Source organism: Miniopterus schreibersii, assembly GCF_964146895.1.
Source record: "Miniopterus schreibersii genome assembly, chromosome: 12".
NCBI classification, from domain to species: domain Eukaryota; kingdom Metazoa; phylum Chordata; class Mammalia; order Chiroptera; family Miniopteridae; genus Miniopterus; species Miniopterus schreibersii.
This window is the reverse complement of record NC_138112.1, coordinates 20,955,667-20,975,775: the sequence shown is the minus strand read 5'-3', so window position 1 is coordinate 20,975,775 and position 20,109 is coordinate 20,955,667. Positions and strand designations below refer to the sequence as shown.

General features: G+C 34.9%; 1 protein-coding gene across 2 annotated transcripts in view; it reads right to left on the bottom strand.

Moving 5' to 3' along the window:
* The window catches only part of SESN3 (sestrin 3), a 53,569-nt gene that overhangs the window by 15,336 nt on the left and 18,124 nt on the right, over positions 1–20,109 (bottom strand). For both annotated transcript variants that reach the window (XM_081155586.1, XM_081155585.1), the window contains 3 exons: positions 5,635–5,700; positions 2,855–3,052; positions 1,250–1,432 (listed from right to left, as the gene is read on the bottom strand). In XM_081155586.1, coding sequence (XP_081011712.1) covers positions 1,250–1,432; positions 2,855–3,052; positions 5,635–5,700 — 447 coding nt within the window. The remainder of the gene's footprint in view (positions 1–1,249; positions 1,433–2,854; positions 3,053–5,634; positions 5,701–20,109) is intronic.

The following is a 20,109-nucleotide window of genomic DNA, read 5'->3' as shown; positions in this document are numbered from 1 at the left end:
CCTTCAGTAGCCTGAAGGTGCTAGCTACTTTTCCTACATAGCATATTTCACACTCTACTCTTTGTCTGGAATGTCCTCCTCTACTTGAAAACTCCCACTTCTTCTTCAAGACCTAGCTGCAATGTTACCTCTTTTGTGAAACCCCTTTATCCCGTTCTCTTTGCTCACATTCATACACTCCTGTGCGGTGACTGTCATTACCTCCCCGTCTCTCCTCCAGACTCCAGGCATGACCAAGGGCAGGGTCTATCTTTTTAGACCCACCAAAGTTGCTGACATAAAGTAATTAACATGTGATATAAAAATAATAGTAATTCCTTTATCTAACTAATACACTGTGAAACCAGAACATAAACACAGAACAACACTGTTCTTCAGAGATTCCCAAATAGATCATTAAAATCTGAGCATACACAAATTGACGAAAGCTAAGTTTGGTTTAACTGGGCAAATAACTAACAAAAATGTAACCTAATAAGAAGATTTTTAAAAAGGACATCTGAATGCATTAGAAGCAGAGATTTTAGATGCTTAAGGCTTGTATTGATAATAATTTAGATGATAGCTCCTATTTATTAGTTGCCAAGTGCCATGCACAGTGTTACGGATATTACACAGCAACCTCACCCTGTAGGCCTTTGATGGAAGCTCCTGTTGAAGTGCAAGTGCTTTAGTCAATCACAACTCTATTTCTCATCTAAGCGCTAACTTTGAGAGGCATTTAAACACTCATACACCAGCTGGCAAATTAGTTCTTATTTGCAAAATCATTTTGTAAAAGTCTTAAAATGATGAAATGTTAGAACTAGAAAAGAGCTCAGAACTCACTGAATCTAGGCTCCTTATTTTATAGCAGGGGAACTAATAAGGCCCACAGAAGTTAATTTATTAAATGTCACAAACTTGTGAGTGACAGAGTAGAGACTAGACCCTAGGTATCCTATCATGCTAGTGTATTTTCCTTGTTTTACCCACTGCTTGAAAACAAAAATCAACTTTTCTCATAGCCACTCAATCAGTACAAGCTAAATACTGATTATTCAAAGAGAAGCATTCATTCATACTTATATTAAACTCACTGACTTCCTAAATTTATTTTTCTACATATATTAATATACTATTTTATTTTTCAAGTTCCTAATATGCAAGTTTTAAAAAATTGAGTCTTAAGCAAAATACTTAACTAAAAATTACTCAGTTAGAATCATTAGTAAATATCTTTTTTTTATTTCAAAGAAACACTTAATACCTGAATGTGCTCTTTTGTGATCAGCCAGGGTCGGTGTGCTAGCAGCTTATTTATTTCATTAAGATTTTTCAGTCTTTGTGGTACATATTCCAAACCATTCAACCACTCAGCGATACCTCCTGTCTTTAGAAATTCATCCACATGCATGTTTATTAAGTAGGAACACTGATGTCTAGCTGCAGCCTAAAACACAAAGAGTCAGTTGATAAAACAATCATGGTCAAGTCTTATTCTACTATTTCTAAACAAAAATATAGATGGAATGAATCATTTCTATAGCCAATAATTCTTTTCTTACAGAATCTTCCTCCTTCTAAAACTTCCATCACAATGATGCCATAGATTCCTGAATCAATACACGGAGCTGATACTTGTATAAGCACATAAATTGTCACATGAAGCCCATTACTTCCTCATCTAGAAGGAAGCTAGCTCCTGGCTAACTCATCTAGAAGTTAGTACCAGTCAACCTAAAAGCCACTTTCTTGTTTTGTTAAGAAAATACACATTTCTTCATTATGGTAAGTTACATCAACTGTATTATTCTACTTAAAGCAATAAAATCTCATTAACTTGTATTCTACCAATTCAGAAGGCAGGTTAATTTTGGGTAATTCTCTTATTGCTTTTGGTATAACTGTGACATCGGTCTTATCTGTGCACATCACTCTACCGAGAAGAAGCTGAAGATCACTGGCCCTTTCCTTCCTATGCAGCCAAAATCAGCCGTGATACCGACAATCTGGTAAATCCGCACAGAGCAAACTTGTCACCACCGCTCCTTTCCTCACCTCAGGGCTCCTTCTCACTAAAATAGTGTTGTTTTATTCTTTCTATTTTCTGTATCTTGTTTCTTTCTTAGTTTACAACCACTCTAGGTTGTAAACTTTCAGCCTGTCATCAAAACCTTAAGCTGAAGTTATATTAGTAGTCAAGTTCATCATTCAATAAAACACAGAATGCTGCCTTTTGTATTTGTTTAAAACTTCAGTGAGCACATAAACAAAATAATCGAATTAAACTTGGTAAACCTAATCTGCTAGCTCCTGGCTAACTCTGCTAGCTCTGCCAGCCCAGCTGGTCTAAATCTCCAAATATACGGCACATGCATCATGTTCTCATTCCTCTTTTTCTCGGGCGATAGTTCAACTGTAGCACTGCTTCTTTCTACCCTCCTCATTCCTGCTGTCTGTCAGCCCAATTCATAATTCTCTCCCCCCACAAACATTAGTTAGCGAACTAGTCCTCTTAGTTAGCCAAAATAGTAATTATTTTCATGTATAAAATGACTAAATAAAATGTTACAACCTGTTTTACATTAATAATAAAAACAAGGTATCAAGAGCAAAAACAAAACTTGTGGGATATTACTTTGGCCCCCTACAAGTATCTTTAATCACAAGAGATTAAATATGGAAAATGATTTTAGTGAAAGTTAAATGAGGAATTTTCAGTACATTAGGTGGTTTAAAGCATTCCGAATATACCCAAGGGACCTGGTATCCAAAAGGCCACAGACTTCTCCAATTCTCAGGTCTGTAAAATTATACTTAGCTCTACACACCCACTCATAATACTAGGAGGAAGGAGTGAGGGCAGTGTTACCATTATTGCGATGTAGTGCCTGTGTGGTAGAGGAAGGGGGCCGTCCATGCGCAGCATGTAGAACTGGCTCCGCAGGAAAGACTCCAGGTACTGAGTGTGCAGGCTCATGACCTGGGTGATGTTGTCTAGACGACCGGATGTAGAGTATTCTTCCACAAGAAAGTTAGTACGTTCATCCACTGTGTTTGCTTGGGCAACCTTACAACCAAGAAACCCCAAACAAGATAATTATTGAGAAATAAACACATCCTTGTTTTACATAAATTATGCCATTATTGAAGCAAATGAATGTTCTTTTGATATTAACAGATGCTGGAATTACACAGTTGCTCATATGGGAAACAGAAGTAAAAAGAAAGCACCACTCATTTTTGGCTCTGGTACCACAATTTATTAAACAACAAATGTCAAATTATCAAACATTACACATACAGCTATGAAATCAGAGAAAAGAAGCTTCCATCTGCTTTGCCAGGAACATAAGGCACATTTTTCAGAGCCCACTTGCGTGGCCATTGTCACACCAATTTGTGGTGAGCCAAAAACAGTGGCATTTGATTACATACATTTATAATTTTATCTCAACAGCCTATGAAGATATTTAATCACATTATCTATAGATAAATATTTTCAGTCTGATTCTTTGCGTTTGTTATCTGACATTAAAAAGAGGCCTTCTGAAGTCTTTTTAGGGACAAAGGAAAATATGATAGTCTGTAGGAAAGTGTTAATTGAAAAATTATTAACACCAGGATACTGTCATTTCTATTTTGAGCCTATTGTGTTAATTACAAAAACAAGGTAAGTTATTAAAATGGACCTCCTCCATCCTAGGGAATCAACACAGCTCACTAAAAAATAAGTTATTTATATGTAATTTTATACATAATGACAGCTTGGGCATCACACCAAGAATTGGCTTGGAAGGTGTAAAGAGCTTATTAGCACCTTGTAGAAGGACCTAGCTCTGTGGGAATGAATAGACATGAGATGCTATTTCTAGTATTGGTTCATTATTTATTGACATTTTAGAGTTAGAGTTCTAGACTTAAGAAGCATGTAATCCTTATATTAGCTTCAAGATTAAATTCAAGCTCACGTACCTAGCTATTAGAGCCTGATCTGGAATCCAAATCTCCTAAAGGCCAGACTAACGGTCTTTCCAAAGGTTCACACTGCTTATAAGAAACCCTATTCACTCTTTGGGGCTGACTCCACAGCCTCTTCTTAAAATAAGTTGTACAAAACATGCTACTGACTGAGAAAAATTTAATCCCAAAGAACATATAATGTTTGAAAAGTGTAAATTGCAAGGAAATATTAATTACAATGGTGGGGGAAAAAAGCAATTTCACTTTAGCTCACTATAAAGCCAAAATAGATGTTCATTTTCCCATTTTCTCAACTATAGGGACCAAGATGATTGTTAAAAATATAACAGAATCCAGGTAAAATACATATAATTAGGGATAGAATATTTGTTGGTTTTGTTCTGTTTTCCCCAGAAGTTTCTTCTGTTTAACTGATGCCTAACATATGTTAATAAATGATTCATATGGTGCAATAGATCCTGGAAACAGTGGTGACTTCTGCAAATCAGATTATCTTCAAATACATACTGAGAAAACAATTGTTTCAGGAAGGCTTTATATATATTCCCTAAGCTATATGAGGGAACTAGGTGCTAGCACAGCAGTTTCTCTAATGTATGGTCACCACCTAGATCAGCTATAGTCACTGAGCTCCCAAAACATTACTGTTAACTTTCATTTAAATTGCAAGGTCACTAAAAAAGTGAAATGAAGGTGAAGGAACTGCTGACCTTGGCAATGACCTGGCATGTCTTATTTGAATTCTACTCATCCCTTCTTTTAAGACAATGTCTGGCACATAATAGATGCTCTATAAATATTTATTGACTAATTTCAGAACAATATGGGAATTATGTTGGTGCTTTAAGATAAATGCTATCTTTACAATTCACGGTGAATCAGTATACATTAACTGTATTCAATATGAGTTAGTAACCCCTTGAAGCAGAGACAAACTCCTTAATTAGTGGTTCCCAGACCTTTCCTAGCGCATGTGTATCTGAGAGGCATCTAGGAATCTAGAAGGTCCTGCACACTGCTGTGATCTTCAGAGATGCACACCCACATAACAGGCACAAATCTTGTGCTGATTTCAATCTCCTTTGTGTTATTTTACAACCTTTCTTTCTTGTGTTCACCACCTTGACTCCCCACCCTCACCAAAGGTACAGATTTTATCAGGGATTGTGTAACATTCTGTGCAATCAAGACTTAGAACCAAATGCAAAGAATAACTACTACTAATGTAATACCATGTTTTGTTTAACAACAGGTTTAATAAGGAAACTTAACAGGTTTAGTTGGGCAACTTACTTTTTCATTTCAAAATATTTTTCTTAACATTTATGTAACCTATAATCACCATGAAACGGGCCATTTTAATACTTAAAACCTTCGGATTAATATTAAATTTTATTATTGTTAGCAGCTTTGCTCAGAAAAGTTCTATTTAAAATCAAATACGCTAAAACTTAGATGTTTTAAATCTTGCTAATAATAACTATTATTTTAGGCAGATTATTACATACACAATCTTTTAACTGAACATTAAAAGAAAATATCTTTGTAGTTTTTCTGACATATAAGAAACAAGCAAAACACATCTTTACTTCTATATTAATAATAGAGATATTCTTTGATACAATTATTATTGATCGCTTTTACGTATTTTAAGACAGATAAACTTACTTCCTTCTCTGGAATAAAGGCACTTGGTCCTCTTGTCAAGGGTTGAGATACTCTAATTCTTTTATCCTGTTTTTAAAAGAAAAGTTTTATGTATTAATGATGACTTTCTAAGGAAAGTTAAATTGGTGCAAATTTATTGCTAAGGTACTAAAATAAATAGAATTATGTAAAATCAGAGTATTAGGTCTCAGGTCAACAAAACCCCACAGGGTCACCGTGTGACTAAGATGACAGGGCCAGCTCCCACCACAGTGCTGGGTGTATGGCAGGCTTCCTCAGTCACCGTCAACAGCACCATAGATTTTTAGTCCATAGCTGACCTGACTGAAAACTATCAACCTCCATAATAAAATCCTATCTAATAGTATACTAGTACACTGTTAGACCTCAAATGGAAAGCTAAAGAAAAGGTTAATTCCAAAGAATTAAATCATAAGCAACTCCCTGAAGCAATGACCTGATCTATGTTTTTACTTTAAATAAAACAGGAATAATCATATCATATATAAAGTTTTGAACCTTTAAGTGAGAAAAATGCAAAACTTGGAGAAGTAGAGGTTAATTTAACCTAAGAAATGGGAAAATGCAACCATGCTTATTGTTACACTTGCTATTCTATTTAGTATTAACAACTGGTAGATTGCCAATAATATGGTGATCTGTTAGTTTTTTTATGTTTTAAATTGTTTTGATAATTTTTGTAATTAAAAAATATTTTGGTGTCCCCATGTAAGTGTGATTATCTGTAAACCACAAAAATTCCTATCAGGGAATAACTTCCTTCTCCGTGGGCATGCTGAAGAGCAGGAACAGCCAGAGGATGGCTCTCAGGCTTGGAGGTCCATCTTAGCCAGGAGAGACAGGAGAAATGGCCACTTAATTTCCTATAATAAAAGTCATATTTTAAAGTTCTGAAAAAGAAGCCCTCCAAATAAAAATAGGGACTATGCCATGGTTTATAAAAATTATAAACACTGAGTGGGAAATTACAGAGCATGGGAACTGGATAAGAGCGTATTAAGCTTTAGGTGCCACCAAGCCCTCTTTAGGAAGCTTCTAAACTGAAGAGGGAACTCCAATTGGCACCTTATCTGAAGATGGCAATATCTTTTCACATGACTTTTGTCTCCTGGCCACAGCTGACTAGAGCAGCGATTTTCAACCTTTTTTTTTTTTTTTTTTTTTATCTCATAGCACACATAAACTAATTACTAAAATTCTGTGGCACACCGAAAAATGTTATATTTTTTGCTGATCTGACAAAAAATAGGTATAATTTTGATTCATTCACACTGAACAGCTATTGTTGTGTTGGCTGTTGTCACTTTTTAAATTTGACAATCCAGGGGGAAAGAGGTTAGTGCCCCTGACTAAATAGTCAGGTATTGCATGTTTTAAAGTTGGACACAGAGGTTGAAAATCGCTGGCCCAGACCAATAAACACAGTAGTTTATCTGCAGCCCATGGGTGCCCTGATGAAAAAGTTCTGCCTAAAGAGAGTTGAGGGTTATTAGCTGGAGCAGTAAGGTTCTAGAATTCTAGAAGTAACTCTAGAGTACGGGAGTTGTATGACAGTAACGTAACCTGATGGAGAGAAGAGAAAGAAACACTCAGAAGCAGAAGCAAGAAGAGAACCATGAAGAGGCTTCAGAGTGTGCCGAGCATCACGGAAGCCAGCTTGCTATGGGGAAAACCACTAGTTTCTATGGATTCATTAGAGAAAGTAAAGCCTAATCATGGCTCTCTTCTCTCCCTTCCTCCCACCTTTCCTCATCCTCCTTTCTCTATGAACAAAGTAATCTGAGTCTTTTTGTTCCTTACAAAGAGCCTACCAAACACAAAATAGTTGCTTAAATCCCTTACTTTTTTAGGAAGCAGTCACAAAACAAGTTGGCAAAAGTAGGCATTCGATGATTTTTTAAAGAGCCTAATCAGATCTCCAATAGACACTGTGGACACAGGGTGAACAAAACAGATATGGTCCCTGACCTTATGAGCTTGGCACAAAATCATCATCAATATTCAGGGTTCTATCGAAATAAATATATCAAATAATGACCATCTTAAACTGCTAAATTTACAGAAAGAACTAGGGATCTACATTATATGTATAAAGTGATGACAAATATATCTCAATTTACTGGCCAAGTACACTAGAGGACTCCATGTAAAAATTAAGTAATTTCAAATTTCTAATATTGGCATTTTTTGCCTACATCAACCATAATGGGTATTTTTTCCACTGCTTTTCAGAGAGAGTGGAAAGGAAAGAGGAAGGAAGAGAGGGAGGGAGGAAGGGAAGGAGGGAGGGAAGGGGGGAGGAAGGAGGGGAGAGAGAGGGGGAGGCATCAATATGTGACACATTGACTGGTTGCCTCCTGCACTGCACCCTGAACCGGGCCGGGGATCAAGCCTGCAACCTCTGCAATCGAGGTACGTGTCCTTGACTGGAATCGAACCTGCGACCTGCGACCCTTCAGTCTGCAGGCTGATGCTCTAACCACTGAACAAAACTGGCTAGGGCTCCTTTCCTCAGCTTCTATTTCAAATCCAAAATGCTTAAGGACTGAATTCGTACTTCATTCATACCTTAATTAACTTTTCTGAAGTCTCTAGGCCTGTGTTGCCTTATATGGTAGCCATCAACCACATCTGACTAAATTTAAATGAATTAAAATGAAATAAAGTTAAAAACGCAGTTTCTTAATCATGATGTTCACAATTCAAGTGTCCAACAGCCACATGTGGCTATGGCTACTGTATGGGAGAGTGCAGACATTTCCATCTGCCATTGCAGAGCTTCTACCAGATAGAGCTGCTCTAGACTCATTTGATTTTTTTAAAAATCACATCTTCATTCATTTTAATGCCTTTCTGAAATGTTAAATGACTGCTCTGCAGAGTTATTGCTTTGATGATTACTCCTACTCAATCCCATAAGCAAGCATTTTAATGTAATTGCAGAAATCCTCTAAACCAAACTAAGAGTGAATCCAGATAGAAGCAATGCAGGAAAAAGAAAAAGGAAAAAAAAAAAATCTGTTCCAAAGAATCCTTGTCTCAATTTCTGCTCACATTACAGTCTCCAGAAAAATATCAGAATCTGTTTTTCTCTTTCTCCCCCTTTTTAAAAATTATGGTAAAAACACATAAATCTACCCTTAACAATTCAGTGCACAGTACAGTATTCTTAGTTGTAAGCACAGTGTTGTACAACAGATGTTTAGGTCCTTTTCATCTTCCTAACTGCAACTTTATACCACTGAACAACAACTCATTTCCCTCAGCCCTCAGCCCTTGACAACCACTACTTCCTGCTCTTTATGTAAGCACACTCTTCAGATCCCAGCGCGGAGGCTGTGTAATCACCAGCCTTCTTCACCTCCCTGCACAATTCAGATCTGCCTCTTTCTGTGCAACTCTCTCCTTGCTAGGCTTCCATGACACCGAACCACTCAATCCACTTCTTTGTCCACTTTGACACTTTTCCTAGATGCTCCCTACATTTCTTTCATCAATAGGCACTCTCTCAAGTGAGTGTTTCTTTCATGGCTTACATCTTTTTTGCACAAACAAAATTCTACTGGATTGTGTGACAGTCTCTATATTGAGGGAAGATGGTAGAGTGGGAAAAGTAGAAAAAAGGGCATGTGATAAGAAAATAAGCAAGCTGTGCAACTGACTCCTCCATCTTTAACATCCACCTAGGAGCTATGTCTTCTTAGTCCTTCAGTCTGGCTTTGGACATTCTGAAGAGCCTGTGACATCATCTGTTTGTAATATTAGCACCTTCAAGTCAACATGTTTAAAATTAATCTGCTACCCAAAACCAGCTGTTCCTGCTCACGTTCCTCTATAAGTTATAAAATATACACACACCCCAGTAACCGTGGCTCGGATTTATAGCTATCTTTGACTCTCTATCCTATGAGTCTGTATTCATACAGTTGCCAAATCCTATCATTGCTTTTTTCCAATTAAATCTTTGTCATCCTTTCAACAGACCCTTCAACTCTAAGAGTTTCTCTCAGGCTGAGAAATAGTTTCCCCTCACAACTGAGAATAACATCAGTTCTAGGTTTTGGCTTTCCCTCTTGTGAGGAGGTTTGAGAAGAAAACATGTAAGAATGTAAAAAATCCAAAGCATAATACAAAATAAGGTTTTATTTTTATTTTTCCCCTGCCAATTTTCCCTAATGTAAAACAAAACACCTCAAACTGGAATAGCTATATTTTCTCAACAGATGCTACTCTAACAGAATAACTGAAGGGTTGTTCTAGAAGTGAAATAACCTGCAGCTGCACTGATTCTAAGAACAAGACTGCCATATTTTTCTCTCATAGGTATACAGCTAGTATCTCATTCTGGGGAACAAAGGACTTTGATCATACTAGTGAATCTTGTACAGTGGCTTTTAAATCATAAGCCTTGTTTTGTTTCTATGAAAATCCAAAACCAACAAATAAGTTCTTGGGTTTTTAGCTTGCACAGTCCATTCCGGCAGCCACTAGTCACAAGTGGCTATTTAAATTTAAATTAACATTGAAGTTAAAAATTTAGTGGCTCAGTTGCACTAGTCATATTTCAAGGGTGCCATAGCCACATGTGGCTAATGGGTACCATGATGGACAATGCAAATCTAGGATTTTTCTATCACCGCCAAAGGTTCTATGGTACAGCATTGCTCCACAGCCACTAGTCCTGATTCCAGCTACTGGGATGATGCAAAGATACAAAACGATTAAAAATTTGAGACTGAACATAAGCATAATAAACATGTATGAAGTTAACTTCATAGATATAAAAATTGATTTGGGTGTTAAAACTAAAAAACCAATAAAACAAACATTAACTACAATGGCAAGTTGTAGAAGATACCATTCTTCAGAGTCTTAATCTGATGACAATGTTCAAATAACTAACTAAAAAGAAGATATTCTCTAAAATGTTGACTTTAGTGATAAAAAATTAAGTGGGTTTAAATTTTTAATTTTAAATAGTAAATTTAATTTTGATTGTTTTTAAATATCTTAGACAATAGTCATAGAATTTGCTTAAACTTTTTCCACAAAATCCTATAATTTCAATCAAGAAAAAAAACTATAGTTATACAATAGGAACTGGTACTTTCTATGTATCAGTTCTATGTGTTCTAAGAGGTTATTTTACAAGGGTTGTGATCTTAAGAATGCTACCATAAAGAAAGCTATAATATAGCTGAGAAAAGTTATGTTTGAAATACATCTGTTGAGAGTATGCCTAATTATCTGCTGGACACCAAAACACTAAAAGGATAAAGATGAATTATATTTAGAAAATTGCTTATTTTGACACTTAACAGCTAAGCAATTTACTAGATCACTTTATATAAATTCTAATAGAAAATTAAGAAACTTAGAAGTTAGGTATTCTTAAAATTATGTCTTTAGATGTAATCAGTAAATTACTTGCTCTAAAAATGCTGAATGCCAAAAAAATTTAATTGCTGCATTTTAAGCTATTAAATACTGCCAAATAAATTATTAAATTTAATTTTTACTTTTCTTGTTTATTTCATTAAAATGGAAAAGCAAAAAACACATTCTATTCATTAAAATATAAAAGCTGCTTATAAATTTATCTCTATATGAGAGAATATTGAGAGTAATATGTGTAATTAATTTTACATAGAGGCACTTAAAGAAGAGGTTTTTAAAAAAAAATCTGTTCACATATAAAAAAGATTCTAACAAAGCAGAAATTTGACTCCAACTAAGCATACTAATCCCACCATTTTTAAAGATATCCTTAGAAGACAGTTTAATGGCTTCAACATTCTATTTTAACACACTACAATGGCAAAGTATCTTAAATATGAAACACGTGCCTCAAACAAAATTGTGAAGTGTGACTATAATTAAGCCAACTGCAATTATAGACACAAATAGTAAATTTCAGTTGTTGACTCTCCTTCTATTCTCTATAAATGTTCCACTTTGGCAGAAGCCACTGCAAAAAGGGCAGAGATGGACAGGTGGCTCTATGCTATGAAATAATGCTGATGCCATCTCTTTAGTCCTTGGCAGATAATTTCAGGAATAAAATTGGGTTTATAAAAATTGACATTACATATTTTAGAGGGAAAGAGCAAATGGAAAGGAACATAGAGATAAAAACTCTATCCCTAAATAAGAAAAGAATAAGTTTTAAATTAGATTAATTATAATAAATTGGTAATTTTATAGTAAACTCTAATTTAAATGTCTGCCATTACCTGGAATATACACTATGTTCTCATCATCCCAAATTAGCCTACATACTATTTAAGAAAATTGTGAATTCTCTTATGCTAGATTAAACTATGTACTCACCTTTGTAGTACTGTACTAACTAATTGAGGCATAAGGTCATTTGGTGAGAAAAGACATGGAAGCAGAGAATGGCAATAGTACCAAGGGTGAGAATATTTCGAATCACACCGACATCTCTCCTACCACTTGAAGTCAGAGTGGTGCAAGGAACCACTTAGATTAGGAGGCCAGCCAGGCTCTATGGGGTGCGACACTCAAAATTCCCCTTCATAATTGGGGAATCCTGTCTCATTCTAAGAGCCTGAGACTTCGGGAGTGGACTTCCTTTAAACTAAGCTATTAAAACCAAGGCTATCAAGTTCTTCCTGCAACAGCTCCAACTCTGGGTAGAGTCACCTGAGGAACGCTGCAAAGATCTTGATACTCAGTGTGTGAATTTCAGCATTCTTTAATAATACATGCTGATTAAAATTTTTAACCTGAAATCTCAAAACATTTCCACTAAAAGCACTGCATTTATCAACTATATTTTAGCAATGTCTTAACCTCTTCTTTCCTCTAGGTGGGCAAGGACAGTGCCTTCCTCATCTTTGAGTATTTCAACTTTAGTATAGTGTATGGTGTGAGGGAAAGCTCTGGTTCATTTTTGCAAGTTTTACGTTACGGTCATGTGAACAGTAGTATTTATTTCACTTTAAAAAAAATGAGTTCCAGAAAATAATGAGATATCATAATTAAGCAACACTCATTAAAAAACAAAAAACTGTCCTCTGCCATTTGGTAGAAACTGTTAGGTAAATTTTGTTTTACCAACTGTGGGTCTAAAGATAAACATTTACTGGGTACTCTAGAAATGGTAGCCATGAGTACCACTATTCCTAGTATAAATCAGCTGTAGTTATTTGCTGGAGTTGATGCAATTAAAAATGCAAGGATGAATGGGCCTCATTCCAGCACTGAATTAAAAATGTATGTCCATATCCAGAGAGTAGCTAATGAGTTAAATCTGCACTGCTGTACAGCTCAGTTTCTAAATGAGCTTTCCCTTGGCTAGTAACAAAATCCCTTTTACTCATTAGAACAGATGGTGAACCTGTTCAAAGTGCAGACAAGTTTTTATACTTATACGCTGACTATGAACCAGCAAACCTCTGAAAACAAAAGGACCACAAGTACCCTGTACAACCGCAGGATGACACAGACTTAAAGGTGGAAAGAACAAATATAGGGCTAGGATAGTCTCCAAACTACACCATTATCACACTACTAGCTAATTGTTTAAACTGGAAGTAACTCTAAACTCATGTTCATGCCCAGTGATATCCAGAGGCACATAGCAAAGAACACACTTTTTCCCCCCTTTCCATGTAATGCCAAGAGTAGCATAAATCAATCAAGTTAGATTCACCTGTAATTGAAAATAGGTAGTTCTAATGGCAGATCTATTCTGTGTTCCCGAGGCTCTGCCTTTCCTCTTTATCTCCAATGAAATTCTACTCATCCTTCTTTTAAGATCTAGCTCCAATACCAACTCCTTTGGCCTCTATTCGCTCCCACCAACTCCCAAGCTCTTCTATGACTTTAAAACTATTCTTCTTAAGACTCACAATTACATTTTGTTTCTCTCTCTTATAACTATTAACATATATCATTACCTTATCACTTCTTTTGGACCATAAACAACTTCTTAAAGAGCAGGATCAATTTCTAACGTAATAGATGAAGCCTTATAGCAGAGCAACATGAAAATAATAGATATACGTGTATTTGTTGAATTGAATTAAAGAGACAGGAGTCTGGTACAGGCCCTTCCATCTTTTTCTTCAGCAGGACAAGAGCATCCTGTGAACTTGAGGCAGTTCTCTGTATTCTTATTGAGAAACACCAATACTTTAAACTAATAAACACAGTCCTGGACATTAATCCTTGTACCCCCTGGGTTCCCTATGTGACAAATATTCACTTTCCCCATTTGTTTATCTATTTATGTTGTTAAAAAAGTAATACCTACAATTTCCTATACTTTATAATATTTTCTTAGAAACTGATAGTATTGCATGCTGTGACATTAATCTTGAGCAACAAAGTCTCCTACATAAGCTTTTCAGCGTTGAGAACTTTCTTTAGAGATGCAGAACTACCAAATTTGTTTGTTGGATATGTTATTAAAATTTTGGGATAAAGCCCAAGAAAATGAGGCAAGAACTGTAAGTTTTTGTACCTAAGATAATGCAAGTCCATAATAACTACCTAACTCAGGGCTTCCCTATTAACACATAGACAATATACTTTTTTTACCACTAATTATAAGATCTCTCCCCAGTGGCACAAAAGTATTAAGAAGAGTTTCATTTCTATACAAACAATTTTTAAAGGTCTGCATTGGATAATAATAATAAAAATGCACCTTGAATTTTAGAAAGCTTTACCTATTAAAATTATGTTCCTATTAGATTTAAAAAATTAAGACTGAGAGTCTCAGAAAGACTCCCATTAGAGATAATTATAGTTATATAACCATTCTAATATTATTTAGTGTATGGTTGATAAGCTACGAATCTTTTGGAGAAACAAAAAAATATATATGCTGTGAATGTAGTTCCCTTGGTATACGATGTGAAAGTAGAGTCTTAAATAAAACCTCTATACTCAGCATCTACCTCCTAGGTTTTAACAAAATCAAAAGGCCTTGAGGCTATTCTAATGGAACCTAGAGTGACAAGAATAGTTCCAAGTCTTTCAAAACACAATGATTAACAAAATATAGGTCACCGGCTCAGCTGAGAGGAATCAGGGGAAAAACATGAAAAACAGTTGATTTCTAGAGATTTACGAAACACAAGCATATTAGCCATCTGAAAACCAATACTTCGTTACACACTGAGTAGTCAGAAATAACAAAAACTCATGATCTTATTTAAATTAATTGAGAACACTCCTTTCATACAGCCTCCCAGGAACACAACAATTGAGCAAATTAAAGCATGTTTGATTTTACACTGAATTATATCAAATTTCAGTTTTAATAAAATTTTAAATAAAACAGAAATTTTTGTTTCTAGTTTTAAAAGGATCATTTGTGTTTTAATTTCTGCCTGGAATAGAAAATAGATCTGATCTGTATTGTGAATTCTCATTAACTTAAAACCTACTGTAATCAGAATTAAAACCATGAATTGTTACACTCATTTAATAGATGGTTCACAAACTTCTGGATACCAGGACCTCTTTATTTTTTTATTTTAAAACAACTAAAAATTTTTTTCAATTGAAGTTGATATTCAATAGTATATTAGTTTCAGATGTGCAACATAGCAATTAGACATTTACATAACTAATGTAGTGACTCCCCCTAATAAGTCCAGTACCCACCTGGCACCATACATTGTTATTACAATATTATTGACTATATTTCCTAAGGTATACTCAGGACACCTCTTTATATTGCTAAAAATTGTTGACTCCAACAAATTTTATGTGAGTAATATCTAACAATAATTACCATATCAGAAATCAAATTAAAAAAATAAAATTTAAATATTTATTAATTCATTTAAAAGAAAAAATGAAATAAATTTACACAAATGAATTTTTTTGAAACTATAACTTCTAAAACAACAAAAGTTTACTGAAAAGAGTAGAACTGTTTTACATTTGTACAAATATCAGGCCTAGAGTCTTACATCTGCTTCTGCATTCAATCTGTTACTATATGTTGTGGTGATTGTACAACATGAAGAAAATCTAGCCTCATAAATACATGGAGTTAGAAAAGGAAGGAATAATTTAATAGCCTTTTAATTTTGGACATTTTTTGATACTATACTAAAACTTGACAAGTGGTAGCTTTTAGACCCAAACTTCCTATTATGCATAACACTCTATCATTTAATAACAACTTCATACTCGGTTATCTTACCACCTATTCACAAAGTTTCTTTCCGTGACTCTAATACGCTTTCCATTTCTACCACCACCACCCCATTTTTAGTCTATTATTTTATCCCCAGCTATGGAAAAAAAGGCAGTACAAACAAGAAGGTAAGGTTTTCAACATTCTGGCCCTTACATAGCTTTCCAAGGGTTCCCAACATGAACATTTCACTTCGCTTCAGCTACACTGATCTGCTGACTCCCAAACACTCCTTTCCTATTTCACGCCTTTGTCCCTTGTCTTTGAACTTTCATGTGGAATGCCACATCCTTTTATATTTATTACAGAGTTGCTAACTAATCTTATAAGGCCCAACTCAGTTCCCATATTCTCTATTTTGGGTCATTCAAACCTACAGTGGGTTGTTTCCTCTTCTGGGTTCTCATATGACAATTGTTCATACCTTTATGTGCCTTTAACTTTCAATAATTTGATTACAAAAAACCTGTTCCATCTAATAATTAATTCAAATCAGGTACTCAATAAATGTTGATTAATCACACAATATTTCTATATATTGCTAAGCCTAATACACATGTAATGATATTACATACTTTGTTTCTTGGCATCCTGGACCCATGCTAGTCCTAAACACAATTTCTATTTTGGAAACAAAATTTCAGAGTGTAGTTTTTTTGATAGGAAAAAAAAAAGAGCTATAATTATGTTCTAATTAAGATCTGTGAAAGTAATTATCTTCTAATAATTAAAAAGACTTTCTTTAATTTGTCATTCTCCTGATAGCTCCTCCCATTTTCCAGATTAGCCTGCATACAGATGCTATTCATACCCATTTCTGTTCTTTATCATTCTATTTTAACTAACTTAACTTACTTTAAGAGTAGCCTGTACTTTAGGCTTCAATGTCAGTATACTAAATCCATAGTTTTCTATTTAACTCAAAATAAACAAGATCATTTATATGATCTAAGCATTACCAATTTTTAAGCATTAAAATGAGAACCAGAACATTGAACTAGACATTCTAAGTTAAAACTACACATTCAAATAAAAAAAAAAATCTACCAATTAGCAGGCCCCAAACAAATTCTTCATTATTAAACAGCTCCTGTAATAGCTCTGTTAAGAATACAGAAAGTAGCCCTGGCCAGTGTGGCTCAGTTGGCTGGAGTACCATCCTGTGCACCAAAAGGTTGCTGATTTGACTCCTGGTCAGGGCACATGCCCAGGTTTCGGGTTCACTCCCCAGTTGGGGTATGTATGGGAGGCAGCCAATCTCTCATATTGATGTCTCTCTCTAAAAAAATAAAAAATCAATAAAAACATATTTTAAAGAATATAGAAAGAATAAAAGCTATGTAACAGAGCTTACTTACTAAGCTATGTAACAGAGCTTGCTTACTTTGTTAAAATTAGATAGATACCTCAAACAACAGTAAATAGAACAAATGTAACAATGTTACAGGCACGATGCTATAATAAAAGGGTACTAAAAACCTGAGTTCTTTTCCCTTCTCAGGCACTGAGAGACCTTGATCAATTTCACAGGCATCAATTTTCTCATTTGAAAAATGAGAAAGATGATCTCCAAGGATCTTTTCACAGTAACATTTTCTGGTCAATGTGAAATGCTGTGAGTTTCTAAATGCTGGTAGGAAGTTTTCATAAGTAAAATAACCAAAATGCTTTAAAATTACCTTCTCATTAACTGTACTAGTTTGAAATATCATTTTTAAGGAACACCTTTACTTAGTCTATTAATAAATTGATAAACAGATTTGAATTTTTGGTAAAATGTTATAAAGCCAAGATAAAAAATAACCCATATTTTAGGTATCTATTATATAATTTACATATTTTTATAAAAGAATGACCTTAAATATATCTAAGGTTCTTTTCAATGTTGTACATTCTATGTCCTCTATAAATGATTCAGTTAAGAAAACATACCATACTAAAAAAAATAATAAAAAATAAACATTTCTTAATGATTTTCTTCTTTCTCTAGTTTTTATCCCCCAAGTAAATCAAGGGATTATGATAAACTATTTATATAAATAATGACAGTTTTGTTAATAATCTTCAAAAGATTAAAAATCTGTAAAATCTATTATTGTAAATGATTTTTCAGTCCTTACAAAATAATGTATGTACTTATGGTCCTTAGATATTTCTATTAAAAATGTATTATAGAATTTTAGCATTAAGGAGTACTAGGCCTGTATATAATAATGAGTTTCAATTTTCAGTAACTTTTTTAGGGGATTCGAACAGGTCTTCAAACACAACTGTTTCTTCACTAGAATGCAATCTCCCAAAAATACATTTTTCTCTTCTAAAAGAAGAGCCATACGATCATCAGCATAGCAAACATGTATACAACTATTAGAGCATATGGATTGGCTGCTGGGTCAAGATGCCTCACTCAAATGCTGGCACTTGGTGCTGGCTGTTGACTGGGGCGCCTCGTTTCTCCACGTGGGCTGCTTTTGCCTCCTCCAAGTCTGGCAGCTGGGCTCCCAAAGGAAGCATCCAAATAGCAAATGTTAAAGCAATACATCCTCCCCATGAGGTGTTTTTGTTGTTGTTGTTGTTTTTAAATATATATTGCTTTCAGAGAACGGGAGAGGGAGAGAGAGAGAGAGAAACATCAGTGATGAGAGAGTCATTGATCAGCTGCCTCCAGCATGCCCGTGACTGGGGATCGAGCACGCAGCCCAGGCATGTGTCCTGACCGGGAATCGAACCGCTATCTCCTGGATCATAGGTCCATGCTCAACCACTGAGCCACGCCCGCCTGGGCTCCCCATGAGTTTTTATTGCTAGCCCTTCAGAGCCTAATTTTACTTTCTAAAGCAGAGTTTTAGTTTCTCTAGTTGTACTCCAAACTATCTTTTCTCTAAGATGAGTGTATTACAGTGGGAACAACTCTGACTTCTCAGCACAATTATATGAGTGGTTCAAAACCTAAGGATTAAGTTCATATGACAAGGTACATTTCCAAGTCAATAAAACTAGTCCAGTGATAGTTTTGAGAGGACTTAAAGACTAATCCAATGGTGACTTTAGTTATGATCAAGAGCAGAAGTGAACTTACCAAAGTTGTCACTCGTATCCATAATGTGAGTAAAATTATTTTACATAACAGTTTGAATAGACATATGTGATTACTTAATCAGCAGGATTTAGTTGGCAAATATTTTGAAATACTTTTAACATACCAACAGACTTCTACATTCCCGATAGCCAATAATTTCTTTTGTATTTTATTAATGTCAATATTATGTGCTGCCTTGACATCTGATAACGTAGGGAGAATCTGAAAATATCTAACTGTAAGTTTCCTCCCCACTCTGCTCATGCAGAGAAGGCCCCTTGGCCTTCTCATTAGAAGGACCAGGAAAAATTCCTGTTTATCCTCAAGGAGCAGCTTTCAGTTCCCTACCAGCTCATGAAACTATTCAAACAAGCCAATACAGCTTCTCACAGGAACCATGGGATACCTCACCCTTTTGATACTAGATAGTCTCCCTCCCACAGTCCCCAGCTGATCACTCCTGAGTGCAGCCTCAATATAGCCCTGCTTTTTTTCTTTTCCTGTGAGTCTATGTAACTAATAAACTGTTGATGTTATCTGTCCAATATTGGGTGTTGTGTTTGGTCATCCCCATGGCCCAAAGCTGGAAATACCTCCCTCACCAATGGGGTGAACAGGAGGCTCTGAGAATATTATGACTTAATACCTGGAAAGCTCTTAAAACAGTGGTGTATAACTTACTACATAGGTATTTGCTATTATTAGAATTATGCAACAGTGAGTTCACAAAGTACAATGTAAGTAATAAAAATGTTTAAACATTATCTAACAAGTTAAAGATTTATACCATAGATTAGATTTAGAAAACTATTAGTTAGCTCATTAGTAGTCTCTTAATTTAATATTTTGCTCAACAAATGATGCTGACAATTTAAAATGGACAACAAATTTGGAAAAGAGAGCTACTTAAGTGAGAAATACACATTTACAAAACAATTGGTATCTATAATGAGTATCTATAATGTAGAAAGTCATCAAGATCACTCTGCCTTAAAAACAAAAACAAGTATTTAATATTTAATACTTAACTACCCTTCTTTTCTATATAGTAGCATATTTGGATGATTGAAATTTTATCATGCCTTCACAGTTGTTAAAGACAAATAAGAATCTATGAATACCTACAAAAAGGCAAAAGGGTATATGTTTTCCATTTTCACCTCCCTTCATAATTATTTAGAAAATAAGTTTT